This window comes from Falco cherrug, chromosome 20 (genome assembly GCF_023634085.1).
Source record: "Falco cherrug isolate bFalChe1 chromosome 20, bFalChe1.pri, whole genome shotgun sequence".
NCBI lineage: Eukaryota > Metazoa > Chordata > Aves > Falconiformes > Falconidae > Falco > Falco cherrug.
Genome location: NC_073716.1, coordinates 5578668 through 5595305, shown reverse-complemented (window position 1 = coordinate 5595305; position 16638 = coordinate 5578668). Strand labels below are relative to the sequence as shown.

General features: G+C 51.2%; 1 protein-coding gene across 1 annotated transcript in view; it reads right to left on the bottom strand.

Moving 5' to 3' along the window:
* IGF2BP1 (insulin like growth factor 2 mRNA binding protein 1) overlaps positions 1–15202 on the bottom strand; it is a 29704-nt gene extending 14502 nt beyond the window's left edge. Inside the window, exons 1-2 of the mRNA XM_005440048.3 lie at positions 14625–15202; positions 13482–13542 (exon numbers count right to left, since the gene is read on the bottom strand). Coding sequence (XP_005440105.2) covers positions 13482–13542; positions 14625–14799 — 236 coding nt within the window. The 5' untranslated portion in view covers positions 14800–15202. The remainder of the gene's footprint in view (positions 1–13481; positions 13543–14624) is intronic.
* Positions 15203–16638: the final 1436 nt, after the last annotated feature.

The following is a 16638-nucleotide window of genomic DNA, read 5'->3' as shown; positions in this document are numbered from 1 at the left end:
CTGCTCAGGGAACACCAATTCAAACAATGACTTTTTGTTTCTTCCATAAAGAAAATGCAAAGGTCTACCAGGGAACCATCCCCTGCCTCCAAAACACCTTCTCCCACCAGACCTCAACTTAAATGTCACCAGTGAAACAAACCCTCAAACTCTAACACCCTTTATTCTAAAAGCATCTTGTGCTATTTCGAGCTGCCACCCTCCTTCCTTCCAACCCCAGCGACCCACCTGCCCTCACATCTTAAGTCCTCGTGAAGAAACAGCTTCTCTATAACCACGCACCAGTGAAAAGCCTCCATGGTCAGTGGGCACTGCTGGCTGGGGGACCTGGCCAGGGCAAGAGAGGCGAGTCCCAGCTGCGCCTGTGCACAGCGAAGCCAGAGCTGCTGGGTGGCTGATGGGAAAGAGATTTGGGGGTGGAATAAAAAGAAGAGGAGGTCGAGAAAGAAATATGCAAATATGTGTCATGACAAGATTAAAGCAGCAGTAGCAGAAAGAAAAGCAGAGAGAAAAGCGAGCTCATCTGCTGAAAAGAAGTGATCCAAGAGGCCATTCCTGAGGAGATTGGGCCAAACCAACCAAGACATTTGGCTTCTTGCAGTTGGAGGGATGCAGAAATGAACTGGCCTTGGGTTTTGGAGAAACACATCATCCATGCAAGCGTCTTATACAGACCCACTCGCCCTGGCTACCAGTTATCTCTGGCAAGCAAGCATGACATGATTAATCCTTTCCATCAATCATCCCAGCAACCAGAATTTGATCTTGGGCTAATAAATCTGTCTAATTGGTTTCTCCCCATTAGCTCTTTTTCGGAACCCCTTTATACCTGGAGAATCACGCCTAATAATTGATGAGATTTTTTCAAGAAGCTGCTGAGAATGAGTTGTCCACGCACATCCCGTTTGAAAGCCTCGGAGAACTCACTCCTGCTTTCAGAAGAGCTGCTGTATCTCGGGCACGGAGGGAAAGGACTGGTTGATGCTCAGAGCCAGGAAAAATGCTCTGCCACATTCCCTCCTCTACTAAACTGCTGTGCTGCCCTTCAACTCCTCATTTTCCCCACTGATCCTGCGTGGATGGTGCTGGCATGGAGCACATGCCACATCCACCCATGTAAGTGCCACCCTCCGAGAGGAGCCAGTAACTTGGTGCTTCAAAAGATGCAAAAAATCGTGAAGAAATCTCAAACCCCCTTATCCTCAACTTGCCCAGGGGAATACTCTCATCATCCCCCAGCCCTCTGCAGCTAGTCCTTGCCAAAGTCAATACATCAAGTATCTGCGGACAGGACAAGTTTAACAGTAAGTAATAGAGAGGAAAGATGGATGAGTTTTATACAATGCATCCATTTTGCATTATCTTTCCATTCTAATTTGCTGGCTGGTTGCCACGTATTGAAAGGCTCTTTCTGATGCTCTGAACATGTCCCAAAGCCAAGCCCAGCTAAACTCAGTGGGTTCCCACAACCCAGCACCCCAACCCCAAACCTCAGCAGGACAAGCTGCCCCAGACCCCTCCCAGCCACCTCCAGCCACAGGGCAGCTCGGTCCCACCGTGACCCAGCCACCAGCGAGATGTGTTGAGAGATTTTCATCTCTTCAGAAAAACCTAAAATTTCAGTTCTCAAACTGACCTTAAATCAAACCTGACGCCCCAAGTTGGCACAGGCTGGACTACGAACACGCCAACAAATACGAAGCTTAAAGGCAAATCTTCTTGCAGCCCATTCCTCATGGAGAGGTGGCAGAAGTGGGACTTGTTCCTCACCCCATCTTTTACCCACGGACCTCAAAGCACTGCTGAGACCATCACTTCAGAGCACAGCACAAGGCAACAAAACCTAAGGTAGCCAGGCAAGGCAGCATGCAGCATTATCTGTGTGTTCTCACTGCGTCGAAGGGAGCACTGCCCCCTCGGCTCGGCTGTTAGCTTCCCTCCATCCCTGATGCTGATATAAACACCTGAATAAAAGCACATAGAAGATAAAGTATATTTTGCATTTTGGTGCATTGTCCACATGTCAGAGCATCCTCTTTCACCCACTGGGGCCAACTGTGAATAGAAAAGCTCCCAAGCATGGACTTTCACTGAGCCACCTGCCTCCAGGAGCTTCATCAGCCACCGACATCGATGTCCCAATCAGTCCAGTCCCCAGGTCTCCTGCCATCCCCCCCCACATCCAACAACGCACAGCACGGGCACACCAATCCCGCCCTTCGTTAGGTGCTGGGGAAGGGGCTTCAGCCCAGGAACCTCTCACACACTTGTTGCCACGAGAGGGCACCTCTGCCCTCCTCCAGCGCCCAGCATGCATTCCTAACTGGTTTCCAGTGGCTCTGATGGTGCTATGGGCTCAGGGGTGCTTTGAGATGAGTTCAGGCTTTGCAAAGCAGCCAAGTGAAGCTTCGGGCAGCTCCCACACAATCGGTGTCAGCAGGAGCCCCAGACCCCATCAGCACACGCTCTTGAGTGGGTCTTAGACCACTCTAATTTCTCAATAACTAAGCCCCATTACCAGGGCGATTGACAGGTGTCATTCAGATACGTTTGATATAATTTTGCCTAGAGACAGTGGCCAGGGACATAGCTTCATTCGGTATTTCAGCCCCCGGGCAGTGGGGTATTGGCCCTTCAGTGGATGCAGAGCCCTTCAGCGGGGGAAATCAGGAGGGAATCACCACAGCTGAGGGGAGTTGCCAGGCTCCAGGGCCCCAGCCATTTCAGGTGCACGAGCACATGCCAGCACAAGAGAGGAAGAGGAAACAAAACTGTTTGTGACTTCTGAGGGTTTTTCGGATTGAGGTCTGTGGCGGGAGGAGGAGGCGGCAGCACGTGAGGCAGCACAGGGACCAGCGGCTTGGAGGGCTGCTCCGCTGCTCCAGTGCCGGAGAGCGGCACGATGCCGCAGACCCTCGCTCCAGGCAGCTGCACATTTGTCACATAAAACTGGATCAAAACTCGATACAGGAGCCCCCGCATGGGGCTCTGTGCCTGTGGCACCCAGTCTGTTCTAAGCCAAATCAGGTTGAACCAGTGCAGCGAATGCAGGCAGACAAGCCCTTCCAGATCAAAGCAGATGCGTAAAGGGAGAATCCAGAAGTTACAACATGGATTATACTATCTTCTGAACTTGATTCAAGGGTGGAGACCCTTTTGCCAAAACTCAAGTTAAAACTCAGGACCTGCCAGTCCTCCCAGTTTGGGTGGGGAGGGGGCAGGGGGGTCAGACCTCCAGCAGCACAGGCTGCGAGCAGCATGCTTGTCCCCATCATGTCGGGTGCAAATCCCAGCCCAGATGCCGGAGAGGAGCTCCCAAAGCCCCTTCCATCCCTGGCACTGGCATAGGCAGGTCCAGGCAAGGACGACACACAGATCTGCGGCACGTTTGGTGTCACAGCCGAGCTGCGGCTGAGCCCCAGCTGGGTTACAACTGCCGTGTATTTTCCACTGAAAACTGCAAGTGAAATCAAAATGTTTCCGCTCTTCTGTCTGAAGAAACAGACTGAGATGAAAAAGTACAAGTGAAGCTTTTTCTTCTTCTTCATCTTCATTTCCAGCATAAATATTAAATAGAAGAACCGAGTCCTTCAACAAATCTGGTTGAAGCCAGACTCCCTTTCTCTTGCATTTCCTCTTCAGAAAGGAGGCAACAGCAAAGCAACACTCTTCTAAGAAAACGTGATCTAGCATTTTCATTGAAAAATGAGAAACTAAGGTTTCTCGCGCCGAGCCCACAAAATCACCCTTTGGGGCAGGAGGAAAGACGCCCACGAGTCCACCGCAGGCAGCCCAGCTGAGGAAGCCAGCAGCATCCACAGAGCCCACAAAGATGCAGCCGTGCTCCTCCTTCAGCATCTACTTGGGTTTGGGAGAGGGTTTAAACACCCCCGGCCGCTTCCTTCATCCCACCAGAGCTGGACCAGCAGTGGAGGAGATGTAAAGTTTCCAAACGAGGAAGACATCCTATGTTTGCTAGTCTGGGGCTGGGCTTTTTTAGCCAGGGGTTCATGAATAAGAGAAGAAAAGGAAAAGGTTGAGGGTCGGATAGGACAGGACAGGAGGTGCAAAACAGCAAAGATGGAGCTTTTCTACTCCACTGCCACTCAGCTCGTTACAAAGGCAATAGCGGTGCCGAAGCAAAGCTGTTTAAAGCCCACCGCTACTTTGGCACAGGCAACATGAAAAGCCAGCACAACAAACACAGCAAATAAATTCAACGCACCGTTAGTGAAATCCAGCACAAAGCTGCCCCAATATCTGATCTGGATTTCTTCCGAAGTGAATTCCCCTCAGTCATGTTTGTGCCCTCTCTCCTGTCTGCCTTCCATAAACATTCGCATCGCCAAGTTTTACGGCACGGCAGCAAGTAGCTTTCGAAGTTGCATGAACGAGTATTTGGGGAAACTAAATACCAAATTCGCACTGTGCAAATATTCATCGCAGGCATGCAGGGGTGTGCAGCCAGCAAGGAACAGGAACAATGTCACCAGGCGGATAAAGGCTCACTGGGGGCAAATCTTCATTCACGCTGTAGCTTTGAAAAAGTCACAGATACTCTCTGCCCCCGATAGCTATCACTTATAAAAGTCACAGCCACTTTGCATCTCTGCTGTAAGCAAGAAGAGGCTACAGATGTCAGAGAAATTTGTTGCATTATTAGTTCAGCTGTAACTGAATGCTAAACAATGACTATATAAAGTTCATAGAAAGTTGTATATTTAGGCTCAAATTCAGCACATGCCTCATTTTATCATCGAAGCAGCCCCATTAACTTCAAACGAATGGCTTCCCTGTTTAAAAGCACATCCTGAGGAGCCGCCTTGTGAATCCAAGCCTAAAGGCACAACATTTATACCAGATCCTTGGCTTCTCACAAAATTACACCCCAACAAGCAGCTCCATAAAAACCTATAGCAGCCACAAGGTCTCCTTCCATAGATCCCAATTTTCTTTTTGCCTTTGCTCATCTGATCCGATTCATTTGTAAATAGTTTTACACCAGATGCTTGAACCACAGGAGGTCACAAAACACACACGAATGTCTTCATAGCAAAGAAAACATATACGCTCACGTATATATGCGTGTACATATAGACACACACACATCCCTACCCACTCAGGTGATTAGTCTGCTTGGATGTGACCAGTAATAACTGAGGAATAATTTGGATCAGACTGATAGCCCTGGTTATAAGGCAGAACTGCAGAGCTCATGCCACCCAGGCAGTGTGGATGTTGAGGATGCAGCACTTCCCGACACCTCACAGGTAAACTTGTTTTAAGGTTGGCTTAAGGTTGCTTGCGATACCTTAACACGGGCATCAATCAGTTAATTCAGGTAGTTCTCTGCAAGCAACACAACCAGGTCTGATCCCACAGCCTTGGATTGTGCACAAGTTTAAGCAAAGCCAGCACTTGGCAGGTGAGAAATGCCACAGAAAACATGGAGCTAGAAAGGGAGAACAGAGCATCTCCAGCATCACTCCATTAGCTCGCTGTGCAGCAGCTCTGTGCCCCTTATTCTGCACCTCATGCACAGCTCCCAACACCTTGTCCACGAACGCTCCCGGAATTCCCAAAGAGTTCGACAAACCTTTTGCCACAAGCACTAAACACAATGGCTCGCAATGCAGCTACGAGCTAAAAAGCAGAGGGACGAGCAACGCCCCTGGACCTGCCAGCCCGTGTCCGCAGCGCCCAGCCCTCCTTCGGGGCAGCAGCTGCCTCCGTGGCATCATTGGGGTGAAGTGGCAGGACCCGGCTGGGGGGGGGGGGGGGGGGGGGGGGGCGAGAGGGGGGGGGGGGTGCCAGGAAGGAACTGCTGAAACCTCCCAGGTGTGAGGTGGCAGATCCAAATCTCAAGAAATAAGCAGGAATCCCAACAGACAGATTTTTCAAGAGTGCTCAGCACATCAGGCGCTAATCGCTTCTGAAAACGGAGCTTTTATTTAGACGCTTAAATGCAAGTTGGAAAAATCTGGCTCCAATTGTGGGTGAAAATCTGGCCCTGAGAGCCTTTTTTTCATTATTCTCTTCCCTTTTATTTGGCTCTAGATCACAATTCTCCTGTCTCTTACACTCCAGTCCGGGAGGCTGCTCCCCCAGGATCTCCGCTTTTAACCTTGCAGAAAAAGGAAACTGCAGCAGGACCGTTGTCGTCAGAGTCAAAACTTTCTCCTTTTTGTGCAAATCAATTTCCCTGTAATCTCAAGTGCTGTTTACACATCGCAATACCCCCGGACCGCGCGGGATTTGCATCTTGCCGCGCGCTGCGTGGAGCCCTGCCAGCTCCCAGCGGTTCCCAGCACACGGGGCTGCTGCTGCTTTTATTATAGGTGGACCGTGTTCATAGTATCTTAAATCCAACCTGGTGGATTACTATTCAAAATAAAGCGTGGACCGAGTTCTGCCGGGGATGCCCTGTGGATCAGGGTTTTGTTTTCTCAAACTGGTTTGCTCTGTATGGACCAGACAATTACGGTAGCCAGAAAAGTGTGAAATTTCAGCTCTGACCATGTCAGGGCTCCCAAGTGTCAGTTACAATAAAATAAATGACCCATTTCCTGACGGATCGCGAGGGCTCCTCAGAGACGGACGGACAGATTTTTTTATGTTTGTTTATTTTCTCTTTTTTCCTGACGGGAAGACTGCGCTCCCCTGCTTTTTCACATCAGGAGGTGGGAGCAGAGTAGGGATGCTCTCACCCATGTGCTGCTGCCCTGACAGCGCCCTCCCAGCTGCTCCCCATCCCATCCCATCCCCGGCACCCATGCCCACTGGCATCCCCTGCTCCCCCCCTGCCGAGCTCTGCCAGCTCCTGGCCCCTGCCTCCAGCCAAAATCTCAACAAACTGTCCCCCCTGCTCTTCGGGTTTTATTAGCCACCTTGGGGAAGCTCCCATGCAGGGGCTGTAAGGGCAGCCGGAGCGGGCTCAGCCCCAGCCAGCAGCACAGGGAGGGACGAATGTTTTCCCAAAGCACTTCCCAACTCACGCAGACCACCCTCCAAACAGGCACCAGTACCCACAAGCTGCAGCGATACCAAACACGGCTTGGTTTGCTCTTAAAGTAAAGCCAAAGCCCAGGGAAGGGGACAAGAGTCGGGCAGTGTCCCCTAGGGGAAGGGCTGGCAGGGGCCAGAACAGGCTGCAGGACCCCAACCCTCCCGAGACCCTTTCCAGAAAGCCCCATCCATTGCTAACTGACCAGAGGAGAAAACCGAGTGGGTTTCAACTAAAGCATGACTTTTCATCTATATACTTAAAACCATGAAGACCACGCCAGCATCTTCAAGAGCAGGCTACGGGCACCACACATGAACCAATGTGGAACTGGTTTCCACTCCCCTTCCATGGGTTATTCCATCAGAAGCAGAGAACGCAGACAGGTTTTAAGGAAACCAGCTTAGAACAACACCTTACGTTAACTTTCCCACAGCTTCCCAGGGGCACCACCAACACAGGAGCGGTGTAAAACCTCCAGCCTGCGTTGGTCCGAGACATCCACTCTCAGCTCAGGGCAGGACTCGGGTGGGGAGGGACACCCTGAAGTCCCCTTGGCCAACCCCAGCGTTCCCCCAGCACATCCCCTCTGCAGGGACATGGGTCTCAATGCTGCCCAGGCAGAACATCTCACAGTTCACCAGAAAACATGCAAGGATGAGGACAGCCAGACAGAGACACCAGCAACCCCCTTGCAGAAAGAAGGAAAACCTTCCAGCCAAGACCCCTGCAATCCCCCCGGCTTCACAACCTCCAGGATAAACTTGCAATTTTCAGGTAAACCCCAGCAAAGATTTCTGAGCTTAATTCCCCCCAGGGTTCACACATTTACTGGTAATGAGCAGACGACCTGGGAAGGCAGCTGGGATAAATCACCACACACATCTCTGGAGTGGACAAACACCCCCGTGGGTCTGGGCTTCTTGTTTCATAAAGTATAGGTTAAGAAAAAGTTTCCTGGTGAGCAGACAATTCCCTAACTGCCTCTGCAATGCTCCCCGTACCTCTCCCTGCAGCCCCTAGAAGCCATCCCAAGCCAATGCAGGATGCTGTAGGACATCAGCCCTGTCACTGATCCATTTTCTCCTGCATCACTTCTTTTCTTGAACTTTTTAAACTTTGCTGGGCAAATGCATTTTTTAACACCCCCCCGGTGCTCAGTGCAGGACCCTCCTGGATCTTTTCCAGGCTTCAACATGGGCAGAATAAGAATTTAAAGGTGCACAAAAGGCTCAAAGCCATCAGTCAGTGAGGAGCCTGGCACTGAGAAGGATGGGCAGACCTTGCAAGATACTTCTGCCGGTTACCCCCCAGTATCCTCCAGTTTATCAGGGTCCTTCCGGCAGCTGGGAACCCCTCTCACCCACACCCTCAAAGAGGCAGCCATCAGTGCTGTTCAGAAGGGGGTGATTTTGGAGTGCTCAGCCCTTGCTAAAGTTTTTAAATGCCTGCAGTCACAGCCAAAACGAGAGGTTTCACCTAAAACTTTTGAAAAACTCCTCTCTGGTAAAAAACAAAAAAAACCCAACCCACACCCAAAACCCAAAAAAGACCAGGAAAGTCTCTGCAACCTTTTTAAAAGTTTTTTTTTCCAAAGAAACCTGCAACATCCAGGTTTCAGGCTCCTCAGTTTTTTAGTTTGCTCCTACTCCCCTCCTTAACTTTTGGGAAGGGGGAGACACCAGCATCCCCCAGGCAATTCCCTATGCATCTGCTTCAGCCTCCCACTTCTCCCCATCAAAACTGTTCTATAAAACCAGTGGCATCATTAAAAGAAGCAGAAAAAAACCCCACCACCTTCCGCCAGCATCGATGGAGGTACCTTCCATTCCTAATTCCAGCAAATCTGGAAGGCAGCGGAAAAGCAGGGGCTGGAGCTGGTGACCCCGGCAGAGAAAAGGGGCTGGAGACATTTCCTCCTGCTCCAGCCTGGGGCTGCAAACCCCTTGGGCCAACTTGGGCCATCCCCAGCAGCCTCAGCTCCCCCAAACCCCCCTCCCCAGTAACTCTGGAAAACATTAACATCACTGGGGGCTTGTGCTGGGAGGGGGCAGAAATCTCCATTTTTTAAAATTTTTTTTTTTTTTTTTTAATTCTGAAAGGTCTCGATTTTCAAAGCGAGTACTTTAACCCCAGCTTCCCCTCGCCATATCTCTGTTTGCTTGTTTTTTTAACCTAAAAGGCAAAGACAGAACCAAATTCAATTGGAGAGGCAGATTCAGCCCCAGCGATTGCCACTGAGGTTCTCTAGGGAATTCAATTTATTATTTTCTTCTGAATCTCAAAAAATCATCAAATTCCACAAAGGGCATCTACATGGGACAGGCTCCATCTTCTATGGGTTCAAAACTTGAAGCTACAGAGTTTCCAGTTAAATTGCAATTTCTTGGGCATATTTGCCACTTATGGCTCCTACGTGGAAAGGGGGAAATAAAGGCATTTCTCTCGCTTCAGGCTGTAAACTGGTAAATATATTCTTTCTCCCAGGTAGGTTAAAATTTACTAAATCATCTCAGTTTCAAACCTCACAGATGAAATCTACTGACAAATTATTAATGACTAATTGAATGGCAAAGTATTTCTGGTTTTTCAGCTGGAAATCATCAAAACACCTGAATTTCCAAAGAACTACCCTTCTCAGAGGTATAAAACCAGCAGCAGAGAGCTCACAGCTCAAGGCTGGGGGCTCACAGAACTAAAGCAAAGAAGAACTCAAGTTTATTACCCTTTTTGGTAATCAAAAAAGTAGAAACACACCAAATCCCATTAAACTCTACATCCTGAGAAAGGAGCATTCATCCTGCCTTGCAATTTTCAAGCCTTGCAGTAAACAGGGGTGTTGCTAATTTTTGTTAATGATACTATAACTTGTGAGCCAGACCTGGTTTTGGGAGAAGAGAAGGATCTTAAGATTGGACTAAAAGCTTATTTTATCTCAACATTCAAGACAGTGTCTTTCTTTTACATGGAAAAAGAACTACCAAACTTTTTTCAGTTAATTTTCAGACAACCCAACCACCAGGAGGGAGAAAGGCACATTTTTTGATTAATGCTGACAAAGAAAGAAATCACACTCGCTGTGATCAAAAATTTTAAAATATTTCGTTACGAACAATTAATCACACAATTATGCATGCGCAAAAAGAATGGTTCTCTGGTGTGAAAACATTAATTTGAAGCAAAGTCTAGGGGAGAAAAAAGCCAATTTGAAGGTTTTTCCCCATCCATTTCTATGTACTACACTCGATCCTCACATCATTAACAACATTTAATAATTTCCACCTCCGCTCAGGAGCACATGGAGCCTCTAAACCCAGGAGCTGCTCGGGAACAACCTCTCTTTAAAAATACCCTTTTAGTTTTCAGTCTATGGGCTGTTATCAACCCAACTCCCTCTCCCCCCCCCCCCCCAATTACTTGGTTTCATTCTCTCTGGTCGACTCACTTCCACATTCCTCATATTTGGAATGTCTGCTTGATGGATTCACTTTTTTCCCCCCTCACCCCTCCTCCTCGCCTCATTCATTCATTCTTTCGACCCCATCGACTTCGGGCTTTTCAGCTTCCCAGTTCCACCCCCCCACAACCAATCCTTCATCTTAAGTAGGAAAACCGATTTTTTTTTTTTCCTTAAAGAATCCTTTTAACCTTCTGAAGAATAAAGCATGCAATAATCTTGAAATTTTTTTTTAAAAATCCTCTTAAGTTTCTCCAAGTTTTTCTACCAAAGTTAAAGAAAAAATAACTCCCAAACAGCAATGAGATCCTTTAAACAAATCTAAACTCACTTTAAACCTCTGGGTTTTTTTAATGAAACGATACATTTATCAGCACTGACTTTTCTTTACAGTCTAATACTTCCAAAGTATTTCGTTAAAATGGTTCCCCACGATCATTAACATAATTTGCAGTGTTAAGTGTTACTTGAAGAATCACTGTAATTAAAACAACTCTAAATCAGTTTATTCTTCTTGGCTATTTTGGTGCAGCAGCTACACACACCAGCCACTCCTTCTTGGGCCATATGAACACACGGAGCATTTTTTAATTTATTTCGATGATGGGTTTAGGTACAGGAGAGATTTTGAAGAAGGCAATCCACCAGCAGGAAAGATTTATTTACAACATGCAATTTCACCAGACACAATCGTTTCCAAAACCATCCCTGATCAGTTCTCCTGAGCATTCCTATTCGCACATTCAACGAGAAGAAAACACAACCAAAAAGCCAACTTTTGTAATTATTATTATTTCATAAATTAGCTGGGAAGCACACCAATGCCCATGACTTGTTTTCCCACATTTCTAAAGGGGGAAAAAAATTAATATCAGGTTTGGGGGGGGAGGGGGAGGTTGTTTGGTTTAGATCCCACCAAACTCATCTGATTTTGTCCTCACTGCTCACACTTAATTAACCATTTCCTGTTCTATGTGCCTTTAAACTGGAAAATCCAGTCTTAAAAGCAAGCAGAAAGGGAAGAAGAAAGAAAAAATATGAAGTATCCTTTGAGGCAGCCCCCATATATCTCAAACTTTTTTTTTCTTGGTTTTTTTTTTGGGGGGGGGGAGCAAAATACCCCAAATTTCCCCAAAAAAAGCTCATTCGGGGCAAACAACCTGCCAAGTTTACAAGCAGCTGCCAAAAAAGTTGCCTTTTTTATTTTTTTCCCGACACAGAAACACAAACAACTTTTCCCAAAGTGAAACAAAGTAACGGCGGCCCCGGTCCCCCTGCAGCCCCCACCCCACCCCCCCGCGAAAGCTGTTCCTGCCGCTTCAAACGGCACCCGGGGGGGGGGGGGGGGGGGGAGGCCTCATTTAAACCCCCCCAGCCCCCCAAAAAGGGGTCAGCAGCTAAAAGCGAGGCACAGCACGATTTAAGGAGATCCAGGAGAAATGCAAACCGACCTTCCTTCCACCTATTGTACGGTTCCCCCCCCCCCCCCCCAGCACTTTGAATTCCAGGCACCGGAGGAATAGTCCCATTTTCAGTGAATTTCTCCCCGCGCCTCCTGGGGGGGCGTGAGCGGCTCCCCCCCAACCTACCGATTATCCAGCAGCAGTAAGAAAAAAAATATATATGTTTAGGGTTTTTTGGAGTGTTACTATGTTACCCTTCAGAGGGTAATTGCCTTTGCAACAGCCCCCCTTCACCCACTGCTGTTTAACCCCCAGCAAGTCACCCAACGCCGTAACCAGCACCAGCGCTCACCCTGCCACGAGGGGCTAAAAAATTAATTAATAAGAAGAAGAGTCAAAATCTTGGCTAGGAAATTGTTACACGGATTTGGGTTTTGCTGTTGGGATCAACCCCAAGCAGAGGGAAGCCCCTCTGCCACAGCCAGGGCTGCAAAGTTTGGCAGCTCCCCCACCCCCTACAATGGAAGCATAAAGGGGTGACCCTAAAAAAGGGCTCCCACGCCCCAGCTGAGGGGGGGGGGCTCAAAAGATGAAGGAATCGGGAGAGTTTGGGGAGGCAGCATTGGCTTCGCCTCCTCCCTCCGCCCGGGCGTTGAAGTAACCGCCTCGTCACGTGGCCGACGCGGGTTTCGGGCTGCGCGATCCAACGTGGACTATTGGGGTTGGGGTCTCGCTCGCCCGCAGCCCCACAGGCCCCTCCTTGAGCTGGGGAGGGGGGCAAACCTCTGCCAAAAATAAAAGCTCTTGGTATTTCCCAGGTAACCCCCAGCAGGGCTGGGAGCGCGGGGCTGGGGGCTGCTCCAGCGTCCGGCACGCCAGCCCGGCACGCAACAAAGGGCCAAGAAGATGGAGAGGGCCGGGCTGGGCAAGGCCGGCGGCGGCGGGCGAAGCTGCTTGGCAGGTTGAGGGAAACCACCAAGAAACCCGCTTCTTGCCCCAAAATAAAAGTTGCCGCTGGATGGGAGCTGGGCCAGCGCCCCGCGCTCGCTGGGTTTTAAATCACTCCCGGCATGGCACGGGGAGACCGGCCCCATGTTGTTGTTTTTTCCTTTAAGCCCTCACCATCAAATCCCAACAAATTGCACTTTTTTCCAAAAAAAAAAAAAAATTATACCTTTTTTTTTCATTTTACGATTCTATTGGAAAACAAAAAAATTTTGCTCATTTCACAGCAGAGGAACAGAGCGAGGCTGGGAAATTCTTCCAGTGCCACAAGTTTGAAAATCCCAATGCCTCAGCCATCCAATCACCTTGGGTGAGCTGCTGGATAATTGTTCAACCATTTCTTTAAAAAAAACAAAACAAAACAAACAAACCAACAAAAAACTTGCTCACAGAGGAAGTTTTCTATTTTTTTTTTAAAAAAAAAAAAAGGAATTAAACGCTGAGCCTCAAAACTGCCTCTCACCTCGCTGGTATCTAAAGCCAAATCACCAACATCTTTAATTTTATATGCACATATTTGGGTATAATTTTTTTGTCTCTTTTATCTTATGTTCAATTTTTTTCCCCCAACAGAAATAATAAAAAAAAAAAAGAAATTAAAACACTGTATTACCTTTGCTTTTTAGGTACTGAATGTTCAATCTCTAGCTGTTTTCCATGAAGCTCCACTTTCCCTAAAAACAAAATGTGTCTGTTTTTGAAAATCTGGGTGGAGTGGTCAGAAAGCTTTGGATAACACACTATCACGTGAAAGCTCACAATTTAATTCAAATTACGATGAACTACGCACAAATACATTTTCCGATTCCTTTACAAGTGCATTTTATTAAATATAAGACTGGCTTCAAATGGGAAGCGGTGGGAGGGAGTGGTGAGTTAGCTGTCTGGACAATGTTCCTTAGGAATATTTAATTCCTTAGTTCATCCTGCTTGGAGTGAAAAAAAATGAGGAATAATATTTTGAGACCAATTCTTTGCCTTTATTTAATTCCGTCTTGTTTAATCCCTGGAAGAAGTCCTTTGGGCTGATTTATTCCCCCCCACACACGCCCCCCCATTAAAAGGCTCAAAAATTGTAACTCCATGGCAGAAATGGATTTCTCTTTGAAAATGGAGTGGGTTTCTTTGCTGCTAGCTTATTACGATGATTTTTTTTTTTTTTTTTTGGAGGGGGGAGAAGAAGGGAAGAGCTCGGCGGGAGGCGGGGGGAGCCCGGGCCGAAGGGGGGGGTGGGGGAAATTCAAATATTTTAAAAATTATCTGCTTCCCGGGGAGCTTTTTCTCTCCCTGCGAGCAGCATGGCGACCTTCGCGCTACTCCACACATCACATGCCCCAGGAAACCCAGTTTCAAATCAAAATGGCCAAAGTCCCAGCCCACCCGCCCGTGCCGCGACGGGACCCCCGCGCCGAGCCCTGCCGGGGCGGCCGCCCCGCAACCAGCGGGGCCTGGGGAGGGGGCGGCCCACGCGGGGCGGGGGGCTGCGTGGGGTGGGGGGCCCCTGCTCTTCTCCCCCCAACGCTGGGGGGGGGGTGTTTTTTTGTGGTTTTTTTTTGAGGGGGGCAGCGCCGGGGAGGGAAAGCGGGTCGCACCCCGCCGCCCGCTGATGCAAGCCCCGACGGGGCGCAACGGAGCGGGGGTGGGGGGCACGGGTTTGGGGGGCGGGTGGGGCTGGAAGCTGGGGGGGTCTGGAGCGTTTCGGGGAAGGGGAGAGGAGGAAGCGGGCGGGGAGGGCAGGCGAGATAACGCCGCTTACCCGAAAAAGTTTCGATGGCTTTCATGGCCCACTGCTCGTCGGGGCAGTCCACAAAGGCATAGCCGGACTTGACCAGGAACTGCCCGCTGAAGGAGATCTTGTGGTCGTTGAAGACTTTCTCCAAGTCGGCCGGAGTCACGTTCTCGTTTAGGTTCCCGATGTACAGCTTGTTCATGGTGGCGGCGGGGGGCGGGCGGGCAGCGGTGGCGGCGCGCCGGGGCTCCGAGCGCGGCTCCCGGGGGGGCTCCACCGTGCGCCCGCGCCGTCGGGCTCCGGCCGCGCTCTGCCGCCCCGCAGCCGGCCGGGGGCTTGGCTTGGGGAGGGGGGGGCTTGTTGTTTTCTTGCCCTTTTTTCCTTGGGTTTGGTTTTTTTTCCTACCCCCCCTCTTTCTTTTTTCCCCCTATTTTTTCCTCTTTTTTTTTTTTTTTTTTGATGGATTTTTTTTTCCTTTGAGGAGGGGGGCGGCGGCTGCTGGAGGAGGGAGGGGGGGCTCCTAGGGGAGGGGGCGGCTCCGGCGGGTGGCGGCGGCGGGCAGGGCGGTGGCGCCGGCTGCGGGGGCCCCCAAGTCGGCGGAGTGGCACTGGAGTGTCACCGGACGCCTCTCGGCAGCCGGGCACCGCCTCTAAATAAAACCGACCTGGAAAATGAGTGAAAATGTTTGCTGGAGGAAGCCACGTGGTGATGCGGGAGGGCCCGGCCCCCGGGGGGAGGGGCCGGGGGGGGAGGGGGCGGCCGCCACTTATTTATTTATTTTAATTTAAATACTACGTTATTTACCTCCACGCACACACCCCCTCCCTCCTTTCCGAGCGGGGGGCGCATCCACCCCCCGTCCCATGTGGGTGTCGTGTCCCCCCCCCAACCTCCTCCACCGCCCAGCCCTGTCCCGTCGAAGGCACTTTCCCATCTGCTGCAGCCCCCCGCCCCCACCGCGCCCCTCCCCCCACCGCGCCCCTCCCCCACCCCTTTCCCCCGGTGCCTCAATGGGATTTTTCTGGGTGTAAAAAACTTAGGCATCAAAGGGGCCGGGAGGTCCCCTGGCGCCAGGGGATTGGGGGGGGAGGGGGGGCGGGCAACAGCCCGCCCGCCCCCCCGGGGCTGGTCCGGCCCGGCGGGGCGGCTGGGGGAGCCCCCCGGGGCGGTATTGTCCCCGGCATTGTTTTAAGCCCTTCATGTGCAGCCCCGCGGAAGCCTACGGGGAAGGGGGCGGGGGGGGGGGGGGGCTCCTCCCGGCACAAAAGGGCCCCACGGTGGAGGAGGGCCGTTCCCCGACGGGGCCAGGGCTGGGCTGCGAAGGGGGGGGGGGGTGCCCCGTCGGCAATGTGGCGTGTGCGGCGCAGGCCCCCCCCCTCCCCGCCTGCCTTTTCTGGAGACTTTTATTTTTAGGCTCAAGATGGGTTGAAAATAGCAGCGAGCCCCCCCCACCACCACCCCACCCCCGGCCCCAATCCGCCACCCACCCCCCCGCCTTCCTGCCTATTCGACGGGGCGGGCGGGGGAGCCCCGGTGCGCTGGGGGCTCGGCCCGGGATGCTGCCGGGCGGGGAGGGGCGGGGGCGGCCGCAGCTCCCCACCCCCCCCGCCCGCCCCCCCGCCCGCCGCGCTGCAAGTAGAGGCACGGTCCGGCCCCTCCGCGCCTGCAATTAAATGCAACGCGCCCGAGGAAACCAGCTCCCGCCTGCCCCTCCCGCCGGGCGCGGGGCTCGGCTCCGTGCACCCCCTCCCCTGGAAAAATTTGTAAAAAATGTTTTAAAAATAATAATAATTTAAAAAATCGCTAACACATTATTTTTGCCCATCGAGGGAGCGGCTCGGCTGAGGGATTCCCGGGCGCGGAGTTCCCGGGCAGCTCCGCGCTCCCTGCGCGGTCGCGCAACCGGCTCCGCTCTACGCTCCCCCCTCCCCCCCTCCCCCCGCCTTTCGGGGTGGGTGCGCGGGGCCGGGACCCCGGTCTGGGGGGCGGCGGCACCCCCAGCACAACTGGCAGAGCTGGGTGTTTCCTCGGTGCTACACAA